We start from the raw sequence: 24769 nt of genomic DNA, 5'->3' as shown, positions 1-24769 counted from the left end.
TCCCTCACACAACTCTTCTAATTATTAGGCTTTAGCGGGGAAGCATTAACGTGATCGTCATGAATCTACTAAGACCACAATTGAGAAGCAACTTCGAAGATAAAAGAGTCGGGGGAAGAGTTTACCCAAAGACAAGATAGATGCGAGCTCCTCGTGAAGGTTCAACGGGAAGAGAAGAAGACTCTCCCAAGCGTCGCAGTGTGGAATGTAACGATCCTTGGTTCGCCTTGGAAAATCCTTTGAGAGATGGAAGTCTCCCTCAAGAATTTAAGTAGGAGAAGGCCGTAGAATGTTCTGGATCAGCCATCCAAAAAAAAAAAAAAGTTTGCTGCCTTGAGTTGGGGAAGGCACCAAACAACAAAGAAGAGCTTCTCCAACAAAGAGTCAGCAGCTGGGGTGGAAAGAAATCAGTGGGCAGCAGTTCCGTCTCCCCAATACAACAATTATGGGTCTTCCAAGGGCTGAGGGAGCAAGGCAATCGGCTGAATTTCAGGCTGCAGTCTTAGGAAGAAGAGGGCTCCACGTTGGATTGAGTTTGGAGAAGATTTAGTGGAAGAAAATTAGGGAGAGGGGCCTTGGAAATTTCGGCCAGCAGCAGGGAAAGATTTGAATTCTTTCCTAGAGAAGTCATGGCCATAAGGAAAGCTTTCCAAAGAAGTCCAAGAGGGGACCGTGGAAATTGGAGAGAGGGAGGAGAGGTTATGAAAATTCAAACTTCAAAGCAATTGTAATTAATGCATTGAATTAGCATTAATTGGGCTTCCTCCCTAGCATGGTTGGCGGCATATAGAGGGAGAGGGGATTGGGGGAAAGTTTAAAACAACTTCCAAATTGGCCACTATAATTTAAGGAGAGAATAACGTCATCCAATCTAATTTGAAATTTAAAAGTGAAAAACATTCAAGACTTTTCTAATATAGATTTCTATTTTAGGAAACTATTTGAAATTCAAATGGTTTAAAATAATTTCCCCAAATCCTTCATGCTCTATAGGAAGGTAATGATGAGACATTAAATCCTCATTCAAGGGATGGGAAGAAAGTGGTCGGCGGTTAGGTGGGTGGAGGGGGAAGGCGTGGGAGGGAGGCCGGCGATCGGGTGGGTGATGATCGGCGGCTTGGGGAGGTGGAGCTAGGGGAAGACTTGGGTGGATGAAGAGGGGAGAAAGGAGATGAACTAAGATACAAGTAAGATAAAAGTAATTAACGAACTCACAAAGAGATCGTAAGAACCGCGAACCTTGGACTCTTCCAAAGATTGACGAGTATTGCAAATCACCCTCCTCGGGCTTCTCCTCTCATGAACTCACTAAGAGATCAACATGAATTCACTAAGAGATCACCAAGAACATAAAATTTTCATTATCAATAATTCATCATCTTACATGAAGAGGGGAAGACTTTAAATAGCCAACGGAATAAAGAAAATGAAAAGACACAATTGCCCCTAAGGCAAACACATGACGAGGCCCTTAAGCATGGGCGTAAACGGAAAGAAATACAATCTCATAAAACATAAAACAAAATACATCAAATACAATAATAATCAAAAGTAGATCGTGACCGTAGATCATTGATCTTCTGATGCCCCCATCAGAAACATTAGTTAAAAAAAGTTTTTGAAGTAGATAAATGGACTCCCTTCATTAAAGATACACGAATATATTAATACAACAACAACAACAACAACAAGCCGTTATCCTACTATGTGGGGTCGCCGATATGAATCCTTTTCTCCATTGTGTCATGTTAAGAGTCAAATTATCATCTAAATCTAATAAAGAAATGCCATTTCTAATATTTTCTAACCAAATCTTTTTAGGTCTATCTTTACCTTTCTTAACATAAGTCAAATATAATACATCTACTTTCCTAACGGGTCATCGGAAGGTCGTCGTTTTATGTGAACAAACTATCTAAGACGACTCTCTCTTATCTCATAATCCACTGGAGCTACTCCAACCTTTTCATGTATATGCTCATTCATGTCTTTAAGAGTAAAGCCACTCATCCACCTGAGCATCCTTATCTCTGCAACACTTAACTTATTATTATTATTATTATTATTATTATTTTAACACTTAACTTAATATTATGATTCTCTTTTAATGGCCAACATTCTACACCATAAAGCTTTGCAGGTCTCACTACCATCTTATAGAATTTCCCCTTAAGTTTGAGAGGGATTTTTCTATCACACAACAAGCCTGATGCATTCCTCCACTTCAACTATCCAACTTGAATTCTATTAAAAATAACCCCATCTATTTCACCATCATTCTATACAATAGACCCAAGATATCTAAAATGTGTACTCTTATTAATGATTTGATCGTCCATCGTCACAATCCCCCCACGAGATCTATTATTACTAAAAGTGTATTCCATATATTCAATTTTAGCTCTACTCAAACGAAAGTCTTTAGACTCTAAATTTGACCTCCATAATTCAAGTTTACCTTCAACTCCATCTCTAGTCTTATAACAAGAAGAATATCATCAGCAAAAAGCATACACTAGGGTACAACCTCTTGCAAATGTCTAGTGAAAACATCCATGACTAAAGCAAAAAAATATGGGCTTAAGGCTGATCCTTGATGTAATCCAACTGAAATAGGAAAAACCTAGTCACACCACCTTGTGTTTGAACACAACAACTCCTACATACATATCCTTAATGACTTGAATATAAGCATTATTAACCAATTTTTATGTTGAACTCTCCATTGCACTTTTCTTGGAACTTTATCATAAAGGTGAGGGTAAGGAATGCAAAGGTCATCATGAAATAAATCAATTAAAAATAGTTTTTTCAGATCATACATACCCTTTTGAGAAGTAGATTCAATTATGTGAATATAAATGAATGTGGAAATATGATTGATCCTTGTTCCTAATTTTACCACTTGGCAGATGATGCACTCAATACTTACCTTTTGCCATTATTTATTTCCCCATACATTATGGTTAACAGGAGAAGATTTCGGTCATTCATTTTTTATAAGGTTGCTTCATTGGTATAATCTGATGTGTTAGTTTCATTCTTGTTGACTTCAAATGAAAATGATTCTTGATTCTGGGCTAAGATAAGACGGATGCCTTGCTTGCCATCTTTTCCTTTAGTAGGAACACATTCTCATGTTTCTTCTCCAACATCATTTGTAGTGAAAGATTCTTTGATTATTGGAAGATTATTGCATATTCTCCTACGAATTATTAATGCTTCTTTTCTTCCTTCCCAAGAATACGAGAAGGAGCATTACCATCTTGCTTTTTTAGTTGTGAATATAAGGCTGAAATTTTTGGAACCATTGATTGTTTCTTCTTTTTTTAAACTTGTCACATCGCCTTTATGTCTTTGGGTTGAATATTGCCAATCAGATTCATGGTGCAGTTTTGGTCCTGCTTGTCAATTGATATTATTGAGCCCCCTCGAATTAGATTGCATACCGATCATATAAATAAGGGCTCTCAAAAATAACTTGACACATCTCAATAGGGATTAATTCACACACACTTCATTTATGTGTTCCTAGGTGATGTCAAATTGGAGTAGGCATTGTTGATCAGTCCTCTCTATGTTCGTATGGATGCAATTGATAGAGAGAGAGAGAGAGAAAGATATTTGTGGTGAGGAGTTGTCTTCAAGCAATGTAGTTGAATGAGAATTGAAGAGATTAGATTGTTTTGACTTCCTATATCTATGATGGCATATACCACCTCTTGCCTAACTTGTATGCACAAGGTGAAAAGTTCCTCACATACATCGATGTTAGATGATAGGCTCTTGTCTATCCCTCTTCAGACCTGCCATCAATGATAGACTTGAGTTTGGATGTAGGATGGACTCCAATGTTTGAGTTGTGTTAAGAGAAATCATCATCTTTCTCCTCTTACCCTCTTCTTTCTTGAAATTCTCATGAAAGCATTCTGAATGAAGTTTCTAACATTTTCCTTTTTTATTTCCAGCTTGGCCATGATAAAAAAATGATCTAGAAGAGAATAATTTAAGATTATCTTCTAAGAATTACTTTTTGTTGGTCTTTTTTTTTCTCATTTAGCTTTGAAGACCCTCCTTGCAAGTTGAGAGGTTTCTTTCCATGGATACTATTCTTTAATTCAATGACCAAAACACTTATCCTTTGGACAGGGAAGAGTCGAAGCTTTTAGAGATGTGTGAATTTAACACAGAAGTGTACTCCTTAAGCGGTAACATCTCCTCTAAGCAATGTCAAGGTTGAGAGCTTGTTTTCTAAACTCCATAATGTACTCATGCATGTTTGGTGAAGCTTGATGTGCGAAAAGGTTGCCTTCTCTTTGATTTAGTTCTTCCCACTGCTTACACCTATCTTCTTCATACCCTATAAGGTAGAATTTTTAGTGAAGAATGCTCTTAAGTGGTCCCATGTGATTTCTTCTTTCCCAATTTGAAGATGGGCTTGGTACCATGTCAATGCATACTTGGTGATTTTGGATGTGCGAAAAAAAGCTTATCTATTGAGAAGTATAATCATAGAGATTGAAATATTTCTCCATTTGATATACCCTCATGCATCCAACTTCTTGACATTGATAGAACCATCATAAGTTGGGACATTGATTTTGGCCTCCTCATAAAAAGGCTTTGGCCTTACCTCTATAAACAATGGTGGAAGCTTGAGGTTTTTCATATTTTGATTTCCATAATTATTTTGTCTCTCTTCTTTATCTTACTGTTAGAAACAAGATACGAAATGAGAATATACGTGAAAAGGTTGGAGTAAAAACCTGTGGAAGATAAAATTAGGGCGAGTCGCCTTTGATGGTTTGGTCACATAAAACGACGGTCTTCTGATGACCCGGTTAGGAAAGTAGATGTATTGGATTTAACTTATGTTAAGAAAGATAGATGTAGACCTAAAAGGACTTGGATATAAAATATTAGAAACGACATTTCTTTATTAGATTTAAATGAAAATTTAATTCTTAACATGACACAATAGAGAAAAATGATTCATGTAGCCTACCCCACATGGTGGGATAAATGCTTGATTTTGTTGTTGTCTCTTCTTTATCGCATTGTTACATTCATTCATGGGCGAGTATTTATGTTGATTGATTCCTATTTTAGTTGATGAGCTTATTGGTTGAACATCTCCATCAACACGGCCATCTATTGTTGTAGAAGTATGACATGGGAAATCAAGTCACTAAAGGATTTCTTCTTCTTGGTTTGTCATAGTAGCCCACTTCCTTTGTGTAGAGGGTTCAGCAAAAAAAATATTTTGATTTGTTTGTAATTGTTCTTTGCTAACACCATGCACCAAGGATCAAGAAGCCATCGGCTCTCTGATATCCCTTGATTGGATACTACATGAGATTTGTAAATAGAGGTCCTCCAATGAAATCCCTTAGAATGGGGAATCTTAAAAATCGTCATGAAATACCTAAATCAATGTTAGATTGTTACATACAACTGGATCATGAGCTCCACCTTTTTCCCCTAAAGGTTTTGGAATGAGACTAGTTCATAATCTATCGTCTTTAAAATACTTGAGATCCTCTAGAACATGTGTTGGGTCAAGAAAATGTGATGACCAAAAAAGAATAAGTAATAAGATATTTATTACTTAAAAGTAGCACACAGGAAGAGGGACAATAAAAAAACAATTATATTAGAGTAGGGAGAAAAGAAGGGAGAAAGAGTTCGAGTTAGGTAGTTAAGTGGCTAATCAGGCTTCTGATGGATAATGAGCAGTGCATGTACCTACTCACACCAGGCTCTAGACATCAGTAGCTCTTGCAGATTAAGACTGGCCAATGTTGTTTAATGCTATCCTTTGGGATTATTGAGTCTATTCATAAAGTGATGCTAGGAAGATTCAACTAAACATGCTGTGATAACCACCAGTGGCCGTGTTTGTTTTTCTTTGAGTTCCTTTGCGTGTTAGTTCTGTGTTATAGTTGTATGTTCTGCACTTCCGGATTGAGGTCACGGCTAACTAAAGAGTTCAGTAGCTACTACATCATAGGCCTTGGTTGTAATTGTTGGTACGTAACTGCTGGCGCAACATGGAGCTCACTTGGGGGAGCTGCAACTTAGGGTCAATGCTGCTTCTGGATTATGTAAGACTTGATCAAAGGCATTCCATATGTCACAAGGTCGAGCAGGGTGTACATGTCTTCAAATTGTTTTGTTGTGATGCCTGCCTGTGATACTAATATCTTTTGATTTTGGGATTTTGCAGCTAAAGATGGGGCTTTCTGTTATTTGGCTGATCCCTGAGAGATGATTTGGGGCATTGCGTTTTGTAGTTTGGGGAATTTCATGGATTTCCAGATTAGTTTAGGAATTGATAACTTTGAACATAAGCAGAGTAAAGCGGCTACAAATTTGTTTCCCTGCTGTTAAAATATTTTGTTCACTTATGAGCCTGTTTCATGTCTGAGATTTTTAGTCAATGACTGGTTGAACTTCTGAAATCTGTTAGGAGCTTAAGTTTAGCTTGCTCTTGCAATCTGAAATTCACTTTTGTGCTATTTCTCACACAGGTTTTCCTTTTCACGACATCCCAGCACTTTAATCATTCATTTGTTCTATTTCTTCCTATTCTGACAGGGTCAGGTTATGAGAGCGAGGATAGTTCAAATAACGAGGGTGATGACGATACTTCAGGTATTGTTAAGTTCACATTGCCTCAATAATGTGACATTAACTATATATGTTTGTGGATCATTACTTGCCATATTCTTATTTCATCTCCATAAGTTTCAACTTTTGACAATTTAACAACTCTTGCCACAATTCTGTGAAAAAAAAAACTGGTCCTGCTAGAGAAAGGAATGATATTCTTTCTGTTGAGTAGCAATGTGCCAAGTTGATGAATGCTTTTCTTTTTCTCACCAAATACCATATTAGGACCCTCAAGTAAGAAAAGAGCTTCAAGTTTGTATGAGGTGATGCGGTCCTGGGGAGTGTGGACATATGCTTTATTGTTCATGTTGTGTATCTGAGAGTGAGGTCGTATGTTAAAGATTTATTGATGAAGATATATTGGGATAATATCAATTGTTCTAATGGTAAACTGATCGATTTTTTGGACTGAAAGCTACTAATTCAACAAAGATATAACAGTACTAATTATCTAATGAAAAAAAGCCATCTAAATAATTTATTCATGACCGTCCATTCTAATTTACTTTTTAAATGTGAAATTGATCCACCTTATCATGTGCAATCTTAGATTTCTATTACAAGTATTTGATTTCAGTCACAAGTTATGTTGGTGGGGCTTATGAAGTATTGGTGTGTTTTCTATTGAGATTTACATGTTCCAGCAGCTTATTTTATTGCGATGAACTCATGATTTGGTGCTAAATTTTCACTTTTATCATGATTTGATCTTTCTTTCGGAGTCTTGAGAGTTGAAGACATACTTGCACTATTGCATTATCTAAAAACATTGTGGAATATTTTTCTAATCTAATGATGAAAACAATAGTTATTGTATTTCATATTGTTCTTCTCTTTATTTGTTTGTGGTTGATCTATTTGAGATAATTATGTTATGTATTGCTACATTTCAGATTGCCTTCTAGCAAGTTTCTGGATATAGTTCTATCTTCTAAATTTTCTCCTTTGTGTTTGTGTTTGGTTCATTTTGATGAAGGGTGAGCATTATATTGACCAATTTTTAGTTCTATCTTTTATTTTTCCATTATGGAAATTATTGAATCTTAAATAACAATTAATCCAATTTAATTTATTTTGAGCTCTAGAAGTTTACTTGTTATATGCACTTACGTTGTGCATCTTTATTTTGAGTAATTAATTTTTGGATTCTTAAGATGTAATAACCTTGTGATGGCTATGGCGTGAAGCTTTTTATGAATTGGTTTAACAAATGAGTTCGCCTATAGAATGAATTTATATTCATCCACTTGAGCCTATAGCAGGGCTTTTTTGACCCCAGAAATCTGATGAAGTTCTTTTATCTAATCAAGATATCAATGAGTTTTGTTTTTGTTTGATGTGCATAGAAGCATTTTTTTATGCAACTATTGCTATAATATCATAAATTTTATGTTGATTCGGCTAATAGAATTCTGTCATGTTGATCTCCATACTATGATTAGATTTACTTTCTAACGAGGAAAATGCGAGTGGTGGAAACATCAAAGTTAGCATGATAGTTGGCAAGGTACCTGATAATGAAGTTGAGATTGCTCCCGAAATGACAGGGATGACGATAGATCCAAATTACCCTGTTCAGACTGATATTTCCAACTTTATTCTAAAATTTAAGTCAGTGTTCAAGTGTAGACTTTGCCCAAGAGTTCTCTGCTTAAATGAAGACACTGTCAGGACACACCTTTCTTCAAAAGTAAGCTTGATATACTGTTTTCAAGAGTTTTATATGTCCTTGATTCCAAATTCCTTAAACTTTGATATCTAATATATCCTAAGGCTTCATTTGGTATGGCTTATGCCATTCAGAAATTTAAAAAAACTGATCTCCTCTTTTCATTCTTTAAAACAAGTTCTTGGAAAATTGTCTTTTTTCCCAAATAACCATGATTTATATTTTTTGCTTTTCTACTTAAAAACAGGTAGAAAACAATAATCAAATGAAGCTTAATTCAATTAATAAATATACTTGTAAATGCTACAATTATTTCTCTAAAATAGCTATGGAAATTGTTTTTAATGCTTTTCATAGAGGCATTCTCGGTCCAAAAAGCTGCATGATGAGGGTAGGCTGAAATTAATGTTAAACAGCGATGGGGAACTTGAGGAGGAGCAAGAGACCCATGCTGAAAGGCATGCTCGAATTCTAGCTGTGTCTCAGGTACACAATCTTTGCTTATTTATTCTCTGTAAGTTAATTAGATGACAGGTCAGTGAAGACCATTCAATGTAACAGAAACCGAATCCTCCAAAAAATAAGGATAATGGGCGTCAGAGGCAAAATAAACGGAGAAAGAAGGTAAGTTATCAAATCTGGGCCTTAAGTGAATATTATTTATAGTTTTTTGTAAAAAATATTCTTTTGTGTCATCACCCCTGTATTACACTTCTCTCAAATATTTGACTGAGCGTATCTCTTAAGTATATTTAATATCCAGTTATAGTTCTTGGGTACTTATTTTGTTGTCTAGTCATCTATTGAGATAGTCAGAGAAGCCAGAATTGTGAGCACTTACCCGTCTGGGTGAATTATGATAAAGGATGACTGCATTCTGCCCATATTATTACTATATGGGCTGATCCTATGATCTGTCTCTGACTGTGAAAGTAAGATAGTTTGGGTTGTAATGAGAGGCGTCAAAAGATGATTTGTGGAAGTATCACTAGGATTGAGAATGATGCATTACAAAGATACAGAAGAGAGAACAGAATAAAAAAAATTCAGATTTTACTGACATGATTTATCTTCAACCAATCTTAAGTCTATGGAGAGGAGGCAGGATCCGATCCATGTAAAACTCAAAAGCCGTAAACATGATGTACAAAAGAAGAGGTAGGTTCTGATCTACTTAAAAGCACAAAAGTTGCAAACATGATGTGCATAGTAAGTGTACTCACAATCCCTTCCCAACTCCAGACATCCACGCTCAACAAAGAAGTTGACCAACAGGGGTATTTCTTACTTGTTCGACATACACAAAATTCTAATTCTAGAGGGTGGAGTCATCTAAACCATAGCTTGAGAAATCCTAAAAAATGGCCCTCCATATGTAACTACACAAACAAATCCTAGAAAGGAAGGAATGGGTCTCAAGATTTGTTCCTAATTCATGCAGATCAATTAGCCATTAGTGTCAATCACAGTTCATGATTAGGAGATTTTAGGTATTCAAATTGGGGAGGAAATCAAGTATGGAAATGGGCTGATTTAGAAGGGAATTATGAGAGCTTATTTAGGGAGAACTATGTTATATTTTCAGTATTATATGATGTGTTTGTTTTAGTTTGTGTTTTGTGAGTTTCCTAGATGCTTCTAGGGTTTGTGGGAGAGCCGATCTACCTCCCGAATAGTAGATCATTAGTATCTTGTTTATTTTTTGAAGGAGAAATAAAAAAAATAATTGTTACCTTGTATTCCTACACTTTTATTCTCTCTTATTTGCTATTTTTACATCCAAGATATATTAAATTAATATCAAAGTGAGGTTTTGGAGAGATAACAACAAAGGTGGATGTGTTGGAAGGGGAATGAGAGCAAATAAAGTCTAGGATGGAGGAAAGATTTTCAACTATGGAGAATCAGATGGATAGCCAAGCCGATTGGGAGAGATAAAGAGATATTCAAGAAGCTCATGGAGTTGCAATCTAAAGCCCCACTGGCGGTTCCGATTGCTAACCCTCGCTACAATTTGATCAGGGTTCTCTTGGCCGAATCTAAGGGAAAATAGATCAAACGGGAAGAGTTCAACGAGGAAATTTTTTTTCATCATGAGCCACCTCCTAGGGCTACCAGATGGGGGGGCCAGCAAGAAGGGATTTTTTTGGTAGAGGTGGTGGGTTGGGGATGAGTCGAGCCATGGGGATTGGGTCGTGGGAGTTGGATGGAAGAAAGTTTGGATTACCACCCTTGATACATGAAGGAACCATTGGCTGGAGAGGAAGTTGGGGTGAAGAAGCGAAGGTGAGGAAGTTGAAGATGTCGGTGTTCGAAGGGGAGGATGCCCATGGGTGGGTATACTGGGTGGAGAGGTATTTTTCGGTGAACGAATTGAGAGAGGAGAAGCTTACAGCCATAGGGGCTATGTGGAGAGGAAAGCCCTCGCTTGGTTCTAGTGGAGGTAGGCTAGATTCTCGATCCGTTCGTGGGAGGAGCTTACAACCACCATCGAGGGAGAAAGGTGGGAGAATTCTCCCCGGGGCCAACTTCAAGCGCCTCACAGAGGCAAATGTGCAAGACAAGAGAGTGAAAGGTCTATGTTTTCACTGTGATGAGAAGTATGCATCAGATCATCGGTGCAATGACCACACACTCTAGGTCTTTATGGATTGCGAGGAGGAAGAGACCGACATTGAGGATCTGGTGGAGGAAGAAAAAGGAGGGGAGCATCTACACCTTGATGTGGTGGAAGTATCTCTTAATTCCGTGGCGGGATTTACTCCAAATCACACCATAAAAGTGAGGGGGCAGATAAAGGAGCATCTAGTGGTGGTCTTGCTGGATAGCTGGATTACTCATAACTTTATCTCCAATCGGATCGTAGACCTATTGGGATTAAAGTTGGTGGATACAGGGAGCTTTGGAGCATGATGGGAACATGAAATGTACAGAGGAGTAGGGGGATTTGCAGGATGTTGGTGCTGGCACTCTAAGGCATACAGATAGTGGAGGATTTTTTTTCCCTTGTATTTAGGGAGCACTAATGTGATCCTAGGAATGAAGTGATTACAGACGATCGGGAAGACCAAGGTGGACTGAAAGTCCTTGACTATAGAGATTCATGTGGAGGGGAAGTGGTGTTGCGAGGGAATGTCAGCCTATGCAGACCTATGGTTTCACTCAAAATCATGGTCAAGACGATATAGGTAGGGCTGGGCTACTTGGTAGAGTTGTAGCGCGGGGATCCAAGATTTTGAGGCAGTCAAGGTCCCTGAATGTGTACATAAACTTCTACAGTAGTTTCCTAAGGTTTTTCAATAGCCTAACGAATTACCGCCATCTCGGGAGCATAAGAATGCTATTACCTTGAAGGAGGGAGCTTCTCCTATTAGTGTCTGACCGTACTAGTACCTATATATTCATTAGGATGAGATAGAGTCTCATCATATAGATTTTGGAGGTCAGGATTATCAAGCCAAGTGTGAGCCTTTTCCATCCTAGTTTTACTAGTGAAAACGAAAAACAATTAGAGGTTTTATGTGGACTTTAAGGACCTAAATAAGGAAATTGTGTTGGATAAGTTTCCTAACCTTGTGATTGATGAGCTGCTAGATGAGCTATTTTGGGCGGTCATTTTCTCAAAGTTTGATCTTAAATCAAGATACTAACAAATCAAAATGAAGCCGAGGGATGTGCACATGATAGCTTTCAGGACACATGAGGGTTACTATAGTTTTTGGTGATGCCTTTCGGTCTTACCAATGCTCCAATCACATTTTAGTCCCTCATGAATTGGGTTTTTCAACCTTACCTCAGAAAGTTTGTCTTGATATTTTTTTATGACATACTGATCTACAGTCGTGCAGAGGTAGAGCATGCGGGTCACCTAAGGGCTATATTGGAGATGTGGAGGGAGCACCAGCTATATATCAACCTTAAGAAATGTTCATTTGTACATTCATAGGTGGAGTACCTGGGACATATGGTGAGCAAAGCTGGGGTAGCAACAAACTAGCCAAGATTAAGGCTATGTTGGATTGGACTTTACCTAAGAACCTGAGGGAGCTGAGAGGGTTCTTATGCCTTACTGGGTACTACCATAAGTTTGTGTCAAAGTATGGCATAATAACATGGTCATTGATTGAGTAGCTGAAGAAGTACAATTTCAATTGGAGGGAGGTGACGATAGGCTTTCGTGCAGTTGAAGAAAGCTATGACCAGCATGCCAATATTAACACTTCCTGACTTTAGCAGGCCATTTGTGATAGAGACGGATGCATCAGGATATGGGCTAGGAGCAGTGCTCATGTATGATCATTAGCCCATTGCTTATTTCAGTCAGGTGTTCATTACCAGCCAGCTGGGAAAGCTTAAGTCCGTAGATGAGCGGGAGTTAATGATGATTGTCTTTTCCATCCAAAAGTAGCAACCATATTTGTTGGGAAGAAATTTATTGTCAGAACATATCATAGGAGCCTGAATTTTCTACTGTAGCAGATGTTAGTGATTGAGGAGCACCAGATGTGACTGCCCAAATTATTAGGAAATGACTTCAAGATTCAGTATCGCCCAAAACTGGAGAATAAGGACATGGATACACTATTACAGAAGACAGATGAGCCACTGTTGATAGCTCTGCCAATACCTATGGTTCTATATTGGGAAGTTCTTAAACATGAGAGTGAGCAGGATCAGGGACTGAGGAAGATCATAGCCCAATTGTTGCAGAACCCAAATAGTCATCTTGGTTACACCCTTAGAGGAGCCCAACAACTACATCATGAGAGATTCATTTTAACGAGGGGTCGAGATATAAGCTGTTGTATGAGTTTCATGGCAGCTTAGTTGGAGGATATTCAGAGGCTTAGAATACCTACAACCAATTTTCAACAGAATTATATTAGGTGGGGATGTGTCGTGATGTAGCTGACTGGTTAGCAAGATGTGTGCCAGAGGCACAAGTACTTAGCCATGATGCCAGATGGGTTACTATAACCTCTAGCTCTGTCGGAGAGGGTGGGAGGAGGTGACGATGTATTTTATCGAGGGGTTGCCTTGCTCGATGGGATTTTCGGTGATGCTTATAGTAGTGGATCGTCTGAGCAAATATGCACACTTTATCCCTTTAAAGCACCCTTACATCGCGATTTCTGTGGTTATTGCTTTATGATAGGAAGTACTTGAGTTCGCAAGTAACCCTAAAGGCAATACTTGAGTTCGCAAGCAAACCTGGCAAGAATTGGCAAAAACAACGAGAAATATAACTGATTTCAAAGAGAAATCAGCAAAAATCATGTAGGAAATATAGTAGATTGGAGAAGAAATACAAGAGAAATACTTTGATTTAATCCACGAACAAGAAAAACAAAGCAAGATACAAATTTCTTTAATTCGAGAGGAAGAAATACTCTCCAAATCTCTAGCAAAGCCTAGAGCCTACACAAAATAAACCATAGATCTCAAAATTTCAGCAAATCTCAACATAACCAAACCCTAGCCTCCAAAAGACTAATTAAAGCCCAAAGAAACTTACAAAATCTCTAAATATCCCCTAATTCAAATTTTCCCTCCTAAACATTATTTAATTAAGCAAGTTGATGTGGAGCATCCTAGCCGTTGGATGACTTACCGTTACTTTTAAATACTTTTATATTATATTTGCTTATTTGCTTTCAATTAGAGCCGCAGTCTGCTCCTCTAGTTAGCTTACTGCATTTAGTATTTAGTACAAGCACTCTCTTTTCTTTACCAGTGCTATTTTTATCTAACCGGGCTTGTATTTCTCCTCCCGGAGAAGATGAGTTCCCTAGTTGATGATATACATTTTCAGGCAAAAGCCTTTATAGTTTTTCTGCCTTCTTTGATTGTTCTTGTGAACCTGCTTCTTCCGATGTGTACCACATCATTTTGGTATCAGAGCCTGAGGCTTGGAAAGATGGCAGAGTCCAGCAAGCGTGCGACGAGCGAGGAGAACCGAAGTTTGGAGGCACTTTGGGCTGCACACGTTGGAGTTGAGAAGCGGTTGGATGATATCGCGGCGGCGGTAGATCGTCGTGCTGCTGTTTTACGCCGTGAACCACCGTTCGTCAGAACGGGGGAGATGCCGCCGCGGATGGTGAGACCTGCACCACCAACAGTCACACCAGCTGAAGGAAACAGGGTGTTTCCGAATCGATGTCGGCGATGTCCTGCATTGCTTCCAGAGCTATCCGATTCGGAGGAAGAAAGTGGTAGCTTTAATCCAGATGGATTTTCTGATTCAGATGTGGACCTAGGAGAGTGGCAACCGCACCGCTACACGGGGCGTGATCGGCATCAGGGTGAGTTCAAAGTTAAGCTGGACATACCGTTCTTCGACGGGAGATTGCACATTGAAGATTATCTTGATTGGGAATTTTCCGTGGAGAACTTCTTTGATTATATGGAGATCGAGCCAGAGAAGCAGGTCAAGCATGTGGCCTGCCGCCTCAAGGGAGGCGCGAGCGCCTGGTGGTCACAGCTGCTACAGTCTCGTCGAAGGGAGGGGCGTAGAGCTGTGCGCAGCTGGTTGCGAATTAAGCAGCTTCTGAGGGGGCATTTTCTTCCTACCGATTACGAGCAAATGTTGTATCTGAAATATCAACATTGTGCTCAGGGTAATCGTTCTGTCAGCGAGTATACGGAGGAGTTTTATCGCCTCTCTGCCCGGAACGATTTAAATGAGACTTCCAATCAGTTGGTTGCGTGATACATAGGCGGGATGAAGGACATCATTCAAGACAAGCTAGAGCTGAGCTCTGTCTGGTCCTTGTCGGAGGCGGTCAACTTCACGCTCAAAGCTGAAATCCAGTTGGGACGACATCTGCGGAGCAATTCTCACAAAAGACCTTTTATGGAAGCCGGCACAGAGGCTTCAAAACCACCAGGAACTGCCCTTCGTAAAACACCACCCATTCCTGATAGCAGTGGACCGTCGAATCCTGTTAAACCAAATTCTGATCCCAGAGAGCACCAGTAAAACCAAAATTTCCATTCAAAGAGAACCCTTACCCTTGACCACAGGGACTCAAGTGCTTCAGGTGTTTTCAACCGGGTCATAAGTCCAACGAATGTCCCAATCGACAACAATTGCAATTATTAGAGGGGGAAGGAGAGGACAAGGGTGATCATCCCGAAGAAGAGCTTCTCTACGCGGTGGTGCGGGCATTGAAGCAATAGGAACCGTATCTACTCCACCAGGAATTCATCTTATGCAGTGATTATCGGGCTCTGCAATTCATCAACAATCAAAAACACATTAATCGTATGCACGCTAGGTGGGTCATGTTTCTACAACGATTCTCCTTTGTTCTAAAGCATAAGTCGGGAACCCAGAATGTTGTTGCAAATGCCTTTAGCTGGCGCAACACACTTCTCACACACCTGCAAACGGAGATCACCGGACTGGACTGTCTGAAGGAATTATATGCGGCGGATCCGGACTTTTCTAAGATCTGGGCAGAATGCTTACAAGGTGATTCCAACAAGGATTTCTCCATCCGGCTTGAATTTCTATTCAAATCGAACAAGCTCTGTATTCCTGATTCATCCTGGCGGCCATAACTTATCAAGGAAGTTCATTGCGGTGGACTTGTGGCTCATGTGGGAAGGAGAAACACGTACCTGCAACTGCAATCACGATTCTTTTGGCCGCATTTGCATAGAGATGTAATGCGATTTGTAGAACGATGCCCAATTTGCCAAAGTTATAAAACTGGAGGACAACTTACTGGAGTGTACCTGCCATTGCCTACACTGGATACCATTTGGGAAGATCTAAGTCTTGACTTCGTGATGGGCTTGCCTCGTACCAGACGCGGTCACGACTCCATTATGGTCGTGGTTGATCGATTTTCAAAAATGGCTCATTTCGTGCCATGCAAAAAGACATTCGATGCCTTGAATGTAGCCCGTATCTTCTTCGTTGAAATCGTTCGGCTTCACAGACTACCTCGAAGTCTAACATCCGATCGTGATGTTAAATTCGTTAGCCATTTTTGGAAGGAGTTATGGAAACGTCTGCATACCGACATCAAACTCAGCTCGGCGTATCATCCTCAGACGGACGGGCAGACAGAAGTCATCAATCGAACATTGGGTAATATGCTTCGTTGCTTAGTGCAGGAGCATCCAAAGTTATGGGACGATCTGTTGGGGCAGGCAGAATTCGCCTATAATAGCATGACCAACCGGTCCACGGGGAAAAGTTCGTTCAGCATAGTATATACGAAGCTCCCGAACCACACGATGGACCTCGCCGTATTACCCAAATGTTCTAGTAAACTGGCCGCTGACTTCACCGTTCAGTTTTCTAGTATGCTTCAAGAGGTCCGTGAGAAGCTTGCTAAGTCCAATGCTAGATATAAAGAGGATGCCAACAGAAATCGCAGAGAGAGGAATTTTAAACCAGGGGATTTTGTTATGATAAGGATGAGGCGGGAACGGTTTCCACAAGCTTACAAATCCAAGTTGAGCCCGCGGAAGATTGGACCATTTGCAGTACTCAAACAGATCAATCCGAATGCGTATGTGGTGGATCTGCCGAGCCACTACAACACGTCATCCACCTTCAACATCGGAGATCTTACTGTTTATCATCCCCCTGATGCAGCTCCAACCAATATCTCATCAACAGATTCGGATTCTTTAGTCGGAGGGGGAGAATGATGCGGAGCATCCTAGCCGTTGGATGACTTACTATTACTTTTAAATACTTTTATATTATATTTGCTTATTTGCTTTCAGTTAGAGCCGCAGTCTGCTCCACTAGTTAGCTTACTGCATTTAGTATTTAGTACAAACACTCTCTTTTCTTTACCAATGCTATTTTTAGCTAACCGGGCTTGTATTTCTCCTCCTGGAGAAGATGAGTTCCCTAGTTGATGATATACATTTTCAGGCAAAAGCCTTTATAGTTTTTCTGCCTTCCTTGATTGTTCTTGTGAACCTGCTTCTTCCGGTGTGTACCACATCACAAGTGAGCCCTATTAGGGCTTCCTCCCCCCTTGGTTTTGCCCATAGCCTTGGGCCGCCGGCTGTAAACATGAACCAATACCTGTTGGACTGATTCAAGCAGCCCCTCTTGGGCCGGCATCGTAAAACCTTCATATGAGAGGTGCTGTGTTTGCATGGATTTCTAAAATCCATTATGTCAGACAGAGACAAGGTGCTCCTTAGCCATATTTGGAAGGAGTTGTTTTATTTCCATTGGGCAATCCTTAAGAGAAGCACAACATACAATCTCCTGACAGATGGTCAGATAGAGGTGATCAATAGAAGTGTACAAACCTATTTGAGATGTTTCGTATTAGATATGCCGAAGAGTTGGACAAAGTGGATTGCTTAGGCCAAATATTGGTGCAACACCTCATACCATTCAGCAGCACAAAACACATCTTTCAGGATTCTCTATGGGAGAGATCCACCTCATTTGATTAATTATGGACATAGCACCACATCAATATCCATTATAGACCAGTATTTAGAGAAGAGGGATAGAGTATTATCTGAGCTCAAGGGACATCTATTGAGAGCCCAACAAATCATAAAAAGGAAGGCTGATGAGCACAGGGGAGAAGTATACTTTGAGCTAGGAGACATGATTTACTTAAAGCTAAGGCCTTATAGACATAAGACATTAGCTAAGATGAGGAATGAGAATTTATCCCCACAATACTTTGGTCCTTATGAGGTTTTGGAGCGCATTGGAGCAAATGCCCTATCGATTGAGGCTACCACCTCCATCAGCATTGCACCCAGTCTTTTATGTCTCACAGATGAGGAAGGCGATAGGAAATCACACACCATCTTCACTACCCCCGGCCTTGATAGAAGATATGGAGGTCATTTTGGAACCTCTAAGAGTGGAAGGTCTGCGCGAAGACTTGAGTTCGCAAGTAACCCTAAAGGCAATACTTGAGTTCGCAAGCAAACATGTCAAGAATTGGCAAAAACAGCGAGAAATATGGCTGATTTCAAAGAGAAATCATCAAAAATCATGTAGGAAATATAGTAGATTGGAGAAGAAATACAAGAGAAATACTTTGCTTTAATTCACGAACAAGGAAAACAAAGCAAGATACAGATTTCTTTAATTCGAGAGGAAGAAATACTCTCTAAATCTCTAGCAAAGCCTAGAGCCTACACAAAATAAACCCTAGATCTCAAAATTTCAGCAAATCTCAAGATAACCAAACCCTAGCCTCCAAAAGACTAATTAAAGCCCAAAGAAGCTTACAAAATCTCTAAATATCCCCTAATTCAAATTTTTCCTCCCAAATTTTTCCTCCTTGGGCCGCCGACTGGAAACATGAACCAATACCTGTTGGATTGATTCAACCAGCCCCTCTTGGGCCGGCATCGTAAAACCTTCCTAACAATACCGAGCAATACCTAGCAATACCGAGCAATACCGATTTTTTCTAGAAAAACTCAGTATTGCTCGGTATTTCTCGGTATTGCTCGGTATTTGTCTTCACATAATGGTATTTCTCGTTATTGTCGAGCAAAATCGACGAATACCTAGCAATACCGAGCAATACCTAGCAATACTGGGTTGTCATGGATTTAAAATACGCACGAGCGACATACCCACTATTCGCCGGGTTGGGTCCGCGGTTTTGTGCATGCTACGTGGCGCGATCTCAGTGTTGACCGAAATTAGAGCTACGTCCGGTCACCGGACCAAATAAAAGTTCTTGTGGGGGAGAGCCGATCTACCTCTTGAATAATAGATCAATTGTATCTTGTTTATATTTTGAAGTTGAAATTAGAAAAACGGCCATTACCTTTGTATTCCTACACTTTTATTCTCTCTTATTTGCTGTTTTTACTTCCAAGATGCACAACCTACTCACTTTTTTTTTGTGGGAGAAGAGAAACTAATAGGTTGATTGCCCTGCTGACTATATGCCGACAATGAGAAAAATAGTTCACCTCCATGGTTGACCTCATCAAAGTTAACGCTAGCTAGTTATAACTAAATTTTTCGCTGAACTCTATTAAATACTTTCTGAGCTGTTGAATCCACACATTAATATCACTACAAGTGATAACATTGAGAGGAGAATGTTATAATCTTGAAGTTTTTATTTAATGGCTATGGGGGGAATGTTCAAGAAAAAGTGCTCAACTAGAAATTCCAACAAAATTGGTATTTTGAACTTTTTAAGTTGCAGTATAAGTGTTTTTCTCTGAAGAAGATCAAGGTTGAAACCTTCAAATCGATATATCTTTTGATAAAGAAAGATAAACCAAATTGTTTATCTATCACTCTCAGGAAGAATATTATAGTATTTGCTGGGTCAACGGACAAAATCAAGATATAAAATCAAAGTGAAAGAATCTTAAAATCATCCAAGAACCCTAGCCACCAATGTTGTATGTAAGGAATGACATAGATTTCCAATTGCTTATCCAAATATAGAAGAAATTCTAAGTTTAGGGTTATGTTGTGGAAACGTCCAAAACAAAGCTTGAGATAGCTATGGGGTAAGATCCTTCTTATAGCCAATGACCATATTGTGAGAAGGAAACGTTGAGCATACAAATTGATGACTAGGCATTATTTCCAAATGTCAAATGGTGTTTTCATTTTCTATCTATCATAGGAGTAATAATGGAATAATATTGAGTCACTTTTATAATTAGTTGTTTTGGCGAGTGTGGAACTACCTACAACATTTAGTTATACACTTTTTTAACTATACGATGTTGGACTAAACTCAAAGCTTTGCATATCTTAAAAATCTCTTCACATTAGAGCTTGTTATAATGGCCATCACGTTCTCTCAAACTGAAGTATTTATTAAATATTAAATATGACAGTAAGAGTCACTCAACAATGTAGATTCATCATGGGAGTCAAGAATCATTAGGAAGGGCGATCAAGAGTCATTAGGATCATAAATTACATGAATATTTTTATTAATGCTGAACTATTAGCTCCAAGAAAAAGCTGATATGATATTGGCCTTGATAGTAGTTGCTAAGCTGCAGAAAGAAACTTTAGTAAGTTTGTTAGATAAAGCAAAATTTTGAAAGGGCAGTTTGGGATCGCTTTTGCTTTCTGTTTTTATTGTAACATAAAATGAAATATTTTTTATATCCTAAAAATATTTTAGTTTTATACGTGTTTATCTCTAGAAGCATTATATAATATACTAAGTTAAGTGTTGCAGATATGAGGATGCTTAGGTGGATGAGTGACTTTACCCTTAGAGATAGGATATGAAATGAGCATATACGAGATAAGGTTGGAGTAGCTCCAGTGGAAGATAAGATTAGAGAGAGTCTCCTTAGATGGTTTGGTCACATTAAACAGAGGCCTTCCGATGACCCGTTAGGAAAGTTGAGGTATTATATTTGGCTTATGTTAAGAAAGGTTGAGGTAGTCCTAAAAAGACTTGGTTAGAAAATATTAGAGATGATATTTCTTTATTAGATTTAAATGAGAATTTTACTTTTACATGGACAATGGCGAAAAAGGATTCATGTAGCTGTCTCCACGTAGTGGGACAAAGGCTTGATGTTGTTGTTGTTGATGATGGTGATGATTGTTGACGGGATAGCAACAACTAGTCAGGTAAGATAATGATAGTTGGTCGATGGTAGCAACAAGGGTGGTGACGGAGGTATAATATGAAAATAGTTTTTAAAAATACTCAAAATATTTCAAAATTATTTTGAGTGTTTTTAAAAATTATTTGATTTAAAAAAAAAATAATTAAGACACATTAAACAAACATTTTTTTGAAAAGAAAGATAAAACCATAAAAAAATAGTAGTGATCTTAAACAGGTCATAAGAATTTGAGACTAACTAAAAGCTAAACAGACTTTGAATTCTGATTCATGGACATTTGGAATCTCTGCTCATGAAGTGCCTGTAGTCAGAATAGACTCTGTGTCACTTATTTTTGGTACATGATTGTATATACTATATGGAAACCATATTTCTTCGTTTATCATTAATTAATCATCAATTCCTGATATTGCAGAGGATGCGCACTGTTTCAAACAAGGGAAAATCAGAACCATCCATTAAAAATTGTTCAAAGAAGAGGCGTACAGTGGATAACTGAAGAGCTCTCAGGTTTTCTCTTTTGGCTTCCCATATGCACCCCTACCATTTTGATGGCAACAAATGTTCGGTAGATGAAATTATTGTCTTCTTTGATTAGCTTTTCTTCTTCTTCTTTTCTACTTTTAAGCAGAGTAAATGCCTGCTGTTTGGGCAAGAAGGCTAGACAGTTTTTTCACAGAAAAATTGTTTATTCAGCACCAGGAGAAAGATTATAGCTATATATATATATATATATATATATTGAATTTGTTGCTGACTATCAGCAATCAAATGAAGCTTGTAAGACTACAATATTATTTATGTTGGTTTCAAATTTTGTTTACTTGAGAGCAGTTCTATGATTGTCCCCAAAATTTGATGTATTTAAAATTTTTTGGATTTATTGAATTTATTTTATGATGAGGATGATATAAAAGTTAATTAATTATTTATATATTTTGTTAATATCAAAATAGGCATAAGGGGAAAATTTAAAATGGATCATTACCTTAAATTAATCAAATAGAAAGAATTTAATTAAAAAAAATTCAGGAGTTTAAATGTCAGAACATTTGGTGATTTTAGACGGAGTGTGGACAAATTTTGTATTTTTCTTTTTCATTTTCTTATGAAAATACAAAACCCGTTTGGTTTTTTTTTTTTAATTTCATTTTTGTTAAAGAACGTTATCATGACAAAATTAAATAGCTCTTCGTCATGGGTTTACCATGCAATTTTGATGCACTTTTTTTAATTTTTTTTTTATTTTTTTCCTTTTTTGTTATTTTGATGCACTTTATTCTAATTGATAAAACCTATATTTAGAGTTTGTTTGAGACAGTTTTGGCTTCTTTATTTTTAAGGATGTAAAAATCATAATTTGATTTGCTTTTGTTGGATGACTATATGCATTAGGGGCGTAAAAGAGTCGAGTAGAGTATTTGCCTTATCTAGTCTGGCTCGTTTAATCCTTAATGAGCTTGAGCTCGACTCGTTTAGAAAATATCAAGCTTGAGCCCAACTCTAAAGTTCGAGCTCGTTTGAAAAGTTCGGGCTCGAGATCGAGCTCGTTTGAGAAGCACCAATGCCTGTGATGTGTATTATTATATAAAAAATAGTACTATAAATATAATAAATATAATTATATTGAGTAGCTTGATAAGCTTTCGAGTTGAGTCGGGTTGAGCTCGAGCTTGAGCTCGTTTATCATACGAGCTCGATTGTAGGCTCGAGCTCGAGCTCGAGCTTGAAGCTCAATAAGCTCGGCTCGTAAGGTCGTTAACGAGTCGAGTTCGAGCCGGCTCACGAGCCGACTCGGTTCGCTCACACCCCTAATATGCACCTTAACAGGGGAGTGAATTGGGTTTTAAAATTTTTATTAAAAGAAGGTAATTAAAATAATTTTATTGTTATTTAACAAAGAATAAATAATCCCATAATTTTAAATAGCTCTTGGTCATGGGTTCTTGCATTTATTTTTTAATCACCTCATTACTTGTAATTGGAATATAAAATCTGCTCACTTTAAGATAGATTTATATTTTGATAAAATTATGAATAGTATTTTAAATAAAAAATTTTCTTGTTAATTTAAACTATAACTCTTAAAATCATATAATACTTTTAAGAATGGATTAGATTTGAAATGTAATTAATCTATGTCATGTAAAAGAAAATAAAAAATACTTGTTTTGCTATCTTTGTTCACTAAAAAAAATTAATATAGAGAACTTAATAGAGTATTCTCTATTAGTATTTCACTTAATAATAAATATTTTTAAGGAAAATACATTGTGAAAACTAAAAGAACATCAAGTAAATATTTAGAAAAAGAAAGTAAACTCTAGAACTCCAAGAGATGCTACATGATTTCATGTGTTGAATCTTTACAATCAATAAATTTGATCTTGCAAATGAAAAAAGCTCTTAGAATGAATATCAAGGTTTTTCCTCTCAAGATTTTGCATGCAAAGAAGGAAAGAGAAATGAAAAGATTGTTGGAGTTTGTGGGCTCCAAAAATTTCATAATGTGCCCCCGCCCTCTCCACGCCATATCTCTTTTCTTTTATTGCTTATTTATGTGATAACAGAGAGTTTTAATGAGCTTAGGTTTCGGATTAATTTTTAGTAGGCATATTAGGTTTTAGATAAGACACTACATAGAGATTTCACTCTCATTTTGTAAGGAATTTTTTTTATCTCAATTCTGGTTTCCTATAGGTGTAAGCCCCTATAGTTAATTACCCATCCCGATAGCAGGAGAGAACTTTTGATTAAGTCTAGTAGTTAAAGAGGTCGCATGGATCATAAATCCAATGTATAATAGCAATAGTTTTATGGTTTATATTTGGTTTTATTATTTGAAATTTATCACCATGAACTTAAAACTAGTGGTTGGGGGAATTAAGACGAGCCCGATCAAGATCCTATGGTTTTGTTTTCCTAGGTGTCATATTCCATGGTCTACTTAGTCAACGGAGGTAGTAGACCCAACCTGACAAAAGCTACCTTATCGACATCCATGGGTTGCTTCATCCAAGAATATCTTATAGATCTGGGTTTGTGTTTTTCTAAGGGGATATATCTGAATCCACCTTAGCTGATAGAGGGCTTCATGCCTATCGAATATACCCTATGACTCATTACTTAAGGGTTTGAAAACGTTAGGAAACATACGAGCTTTGGCCATGATTATAATATAATGATGCCATTTTGTAGAAAAACCACCCGATTAGAGGGCACGTGCTTCGTCTCTGATGGCAATGGATTGTTTGAGGATGAATCTTAATGATACACATGGAATACATTTGCTCCTTGTGAACTGAGATTAATTTTAATTTTATCCCCCCGACAAACGGTTGCGGGAGGTGGATGGCTTTTAATTTCAAGTTTTTTAGGAGTTAGATTTCATTCAAGAATTTGGGCTTTATTGGATTTGATGTTTGACCCCTTTGATTGAGATTTTCTTTCAACACGGCCTCATCGAGCTAGGTTTGAAGTCACTTGTATTTTCATAGGAATTTGAGAGGTATTTTATACTTAAAGTCATGTCGGCTCAAATCCTTTCATGCAGGAGGAGGAAACTTAAATAGTTGACCCACACAGTATTCTCGAGCAGTTGGATTTAGGAATCATATGTGATGATATGAGCACATGTGGGTTTGTGTTTAATTTGAAAAAAAAAAATGTCATATTATTAAGCATGTGACATGGTGCAACATTTTTGGACATTTGTGTTTGTAACTTTAACATGTTTATTAAAGCACATGCACGATATTCTTTCGTTTGGAAATAGAATGTTACAGTAGTAGGCATTTGACCCTACACAACATTCTCGGAAATTTATATTTTAAACTTTAACATGTT

General features: G+C 37.9%; 1 protein-coding gene across 2 annotated transcripts in view; it reads left to right on the top strand.

Moving 5' to 3' along the window:
• The window catches only part of LOC110102199, a 35506-nt gene extending 13729 nt beyond the window's left edge, over nucleotides 1-21777 (top strand). Inside the window, exons 2-7 of one of the 2 annotated variants that reach the window (XM_020830418.2) lie at nucleotides 6598-6654; nucleotides 8115-8362; nucleotides 8699-8827; nucleotides 8903-8965; nucleotides 21339-21433; nucleotides 21555-21777. In XM_020830418.2, coding sequence (XP_020686077.1) covers nucleotides 6598-6654; nucleotides 8115-8362; nucleotides 8699-8827; nucleotides 8903-8965; nucleotides 21339-21422 — 581 coding nt within the window. In that variant the 3' untranslated portion in view covers nucleotides 21423-21433; nucleotides 21555-21777. Of the gene's footprint in view, nucleotides 1-6597; nucleotides 6655-8114; nucleotides 8363-8698; nucleotides 8828-8902; nucleotides 8966-21338 lie in introns of both variants that reach the window. The other variant, XM_020830416.2, reaches the window with a different exon arrangement.
• Nucleotides 21778-24769: the final 2992 nt, after the last annotated feature.

This window comes from Dendrobium catenatum, unplaced genomic scaffold (genome assembly GCF_001605985.2).
Source record: "Dendrobium catenatum unplaced genomic scaffold, ASM160598v2 fragScaff_scaffold_747, whole genome shotgun sequence".
NCBI classification, from domain to species: domain Eukaryota; kingdom Viridiplantae; phylum Streptophyta; class Magnoliopsida; order Asparagales; family Orchidaceae; genus Dendrobium; species Dendrobium catenatum.
Note: the sequence above shows the minus strand (reverse complement) of the source record. Positions and strands in the feature narration are given on the sequence as shown.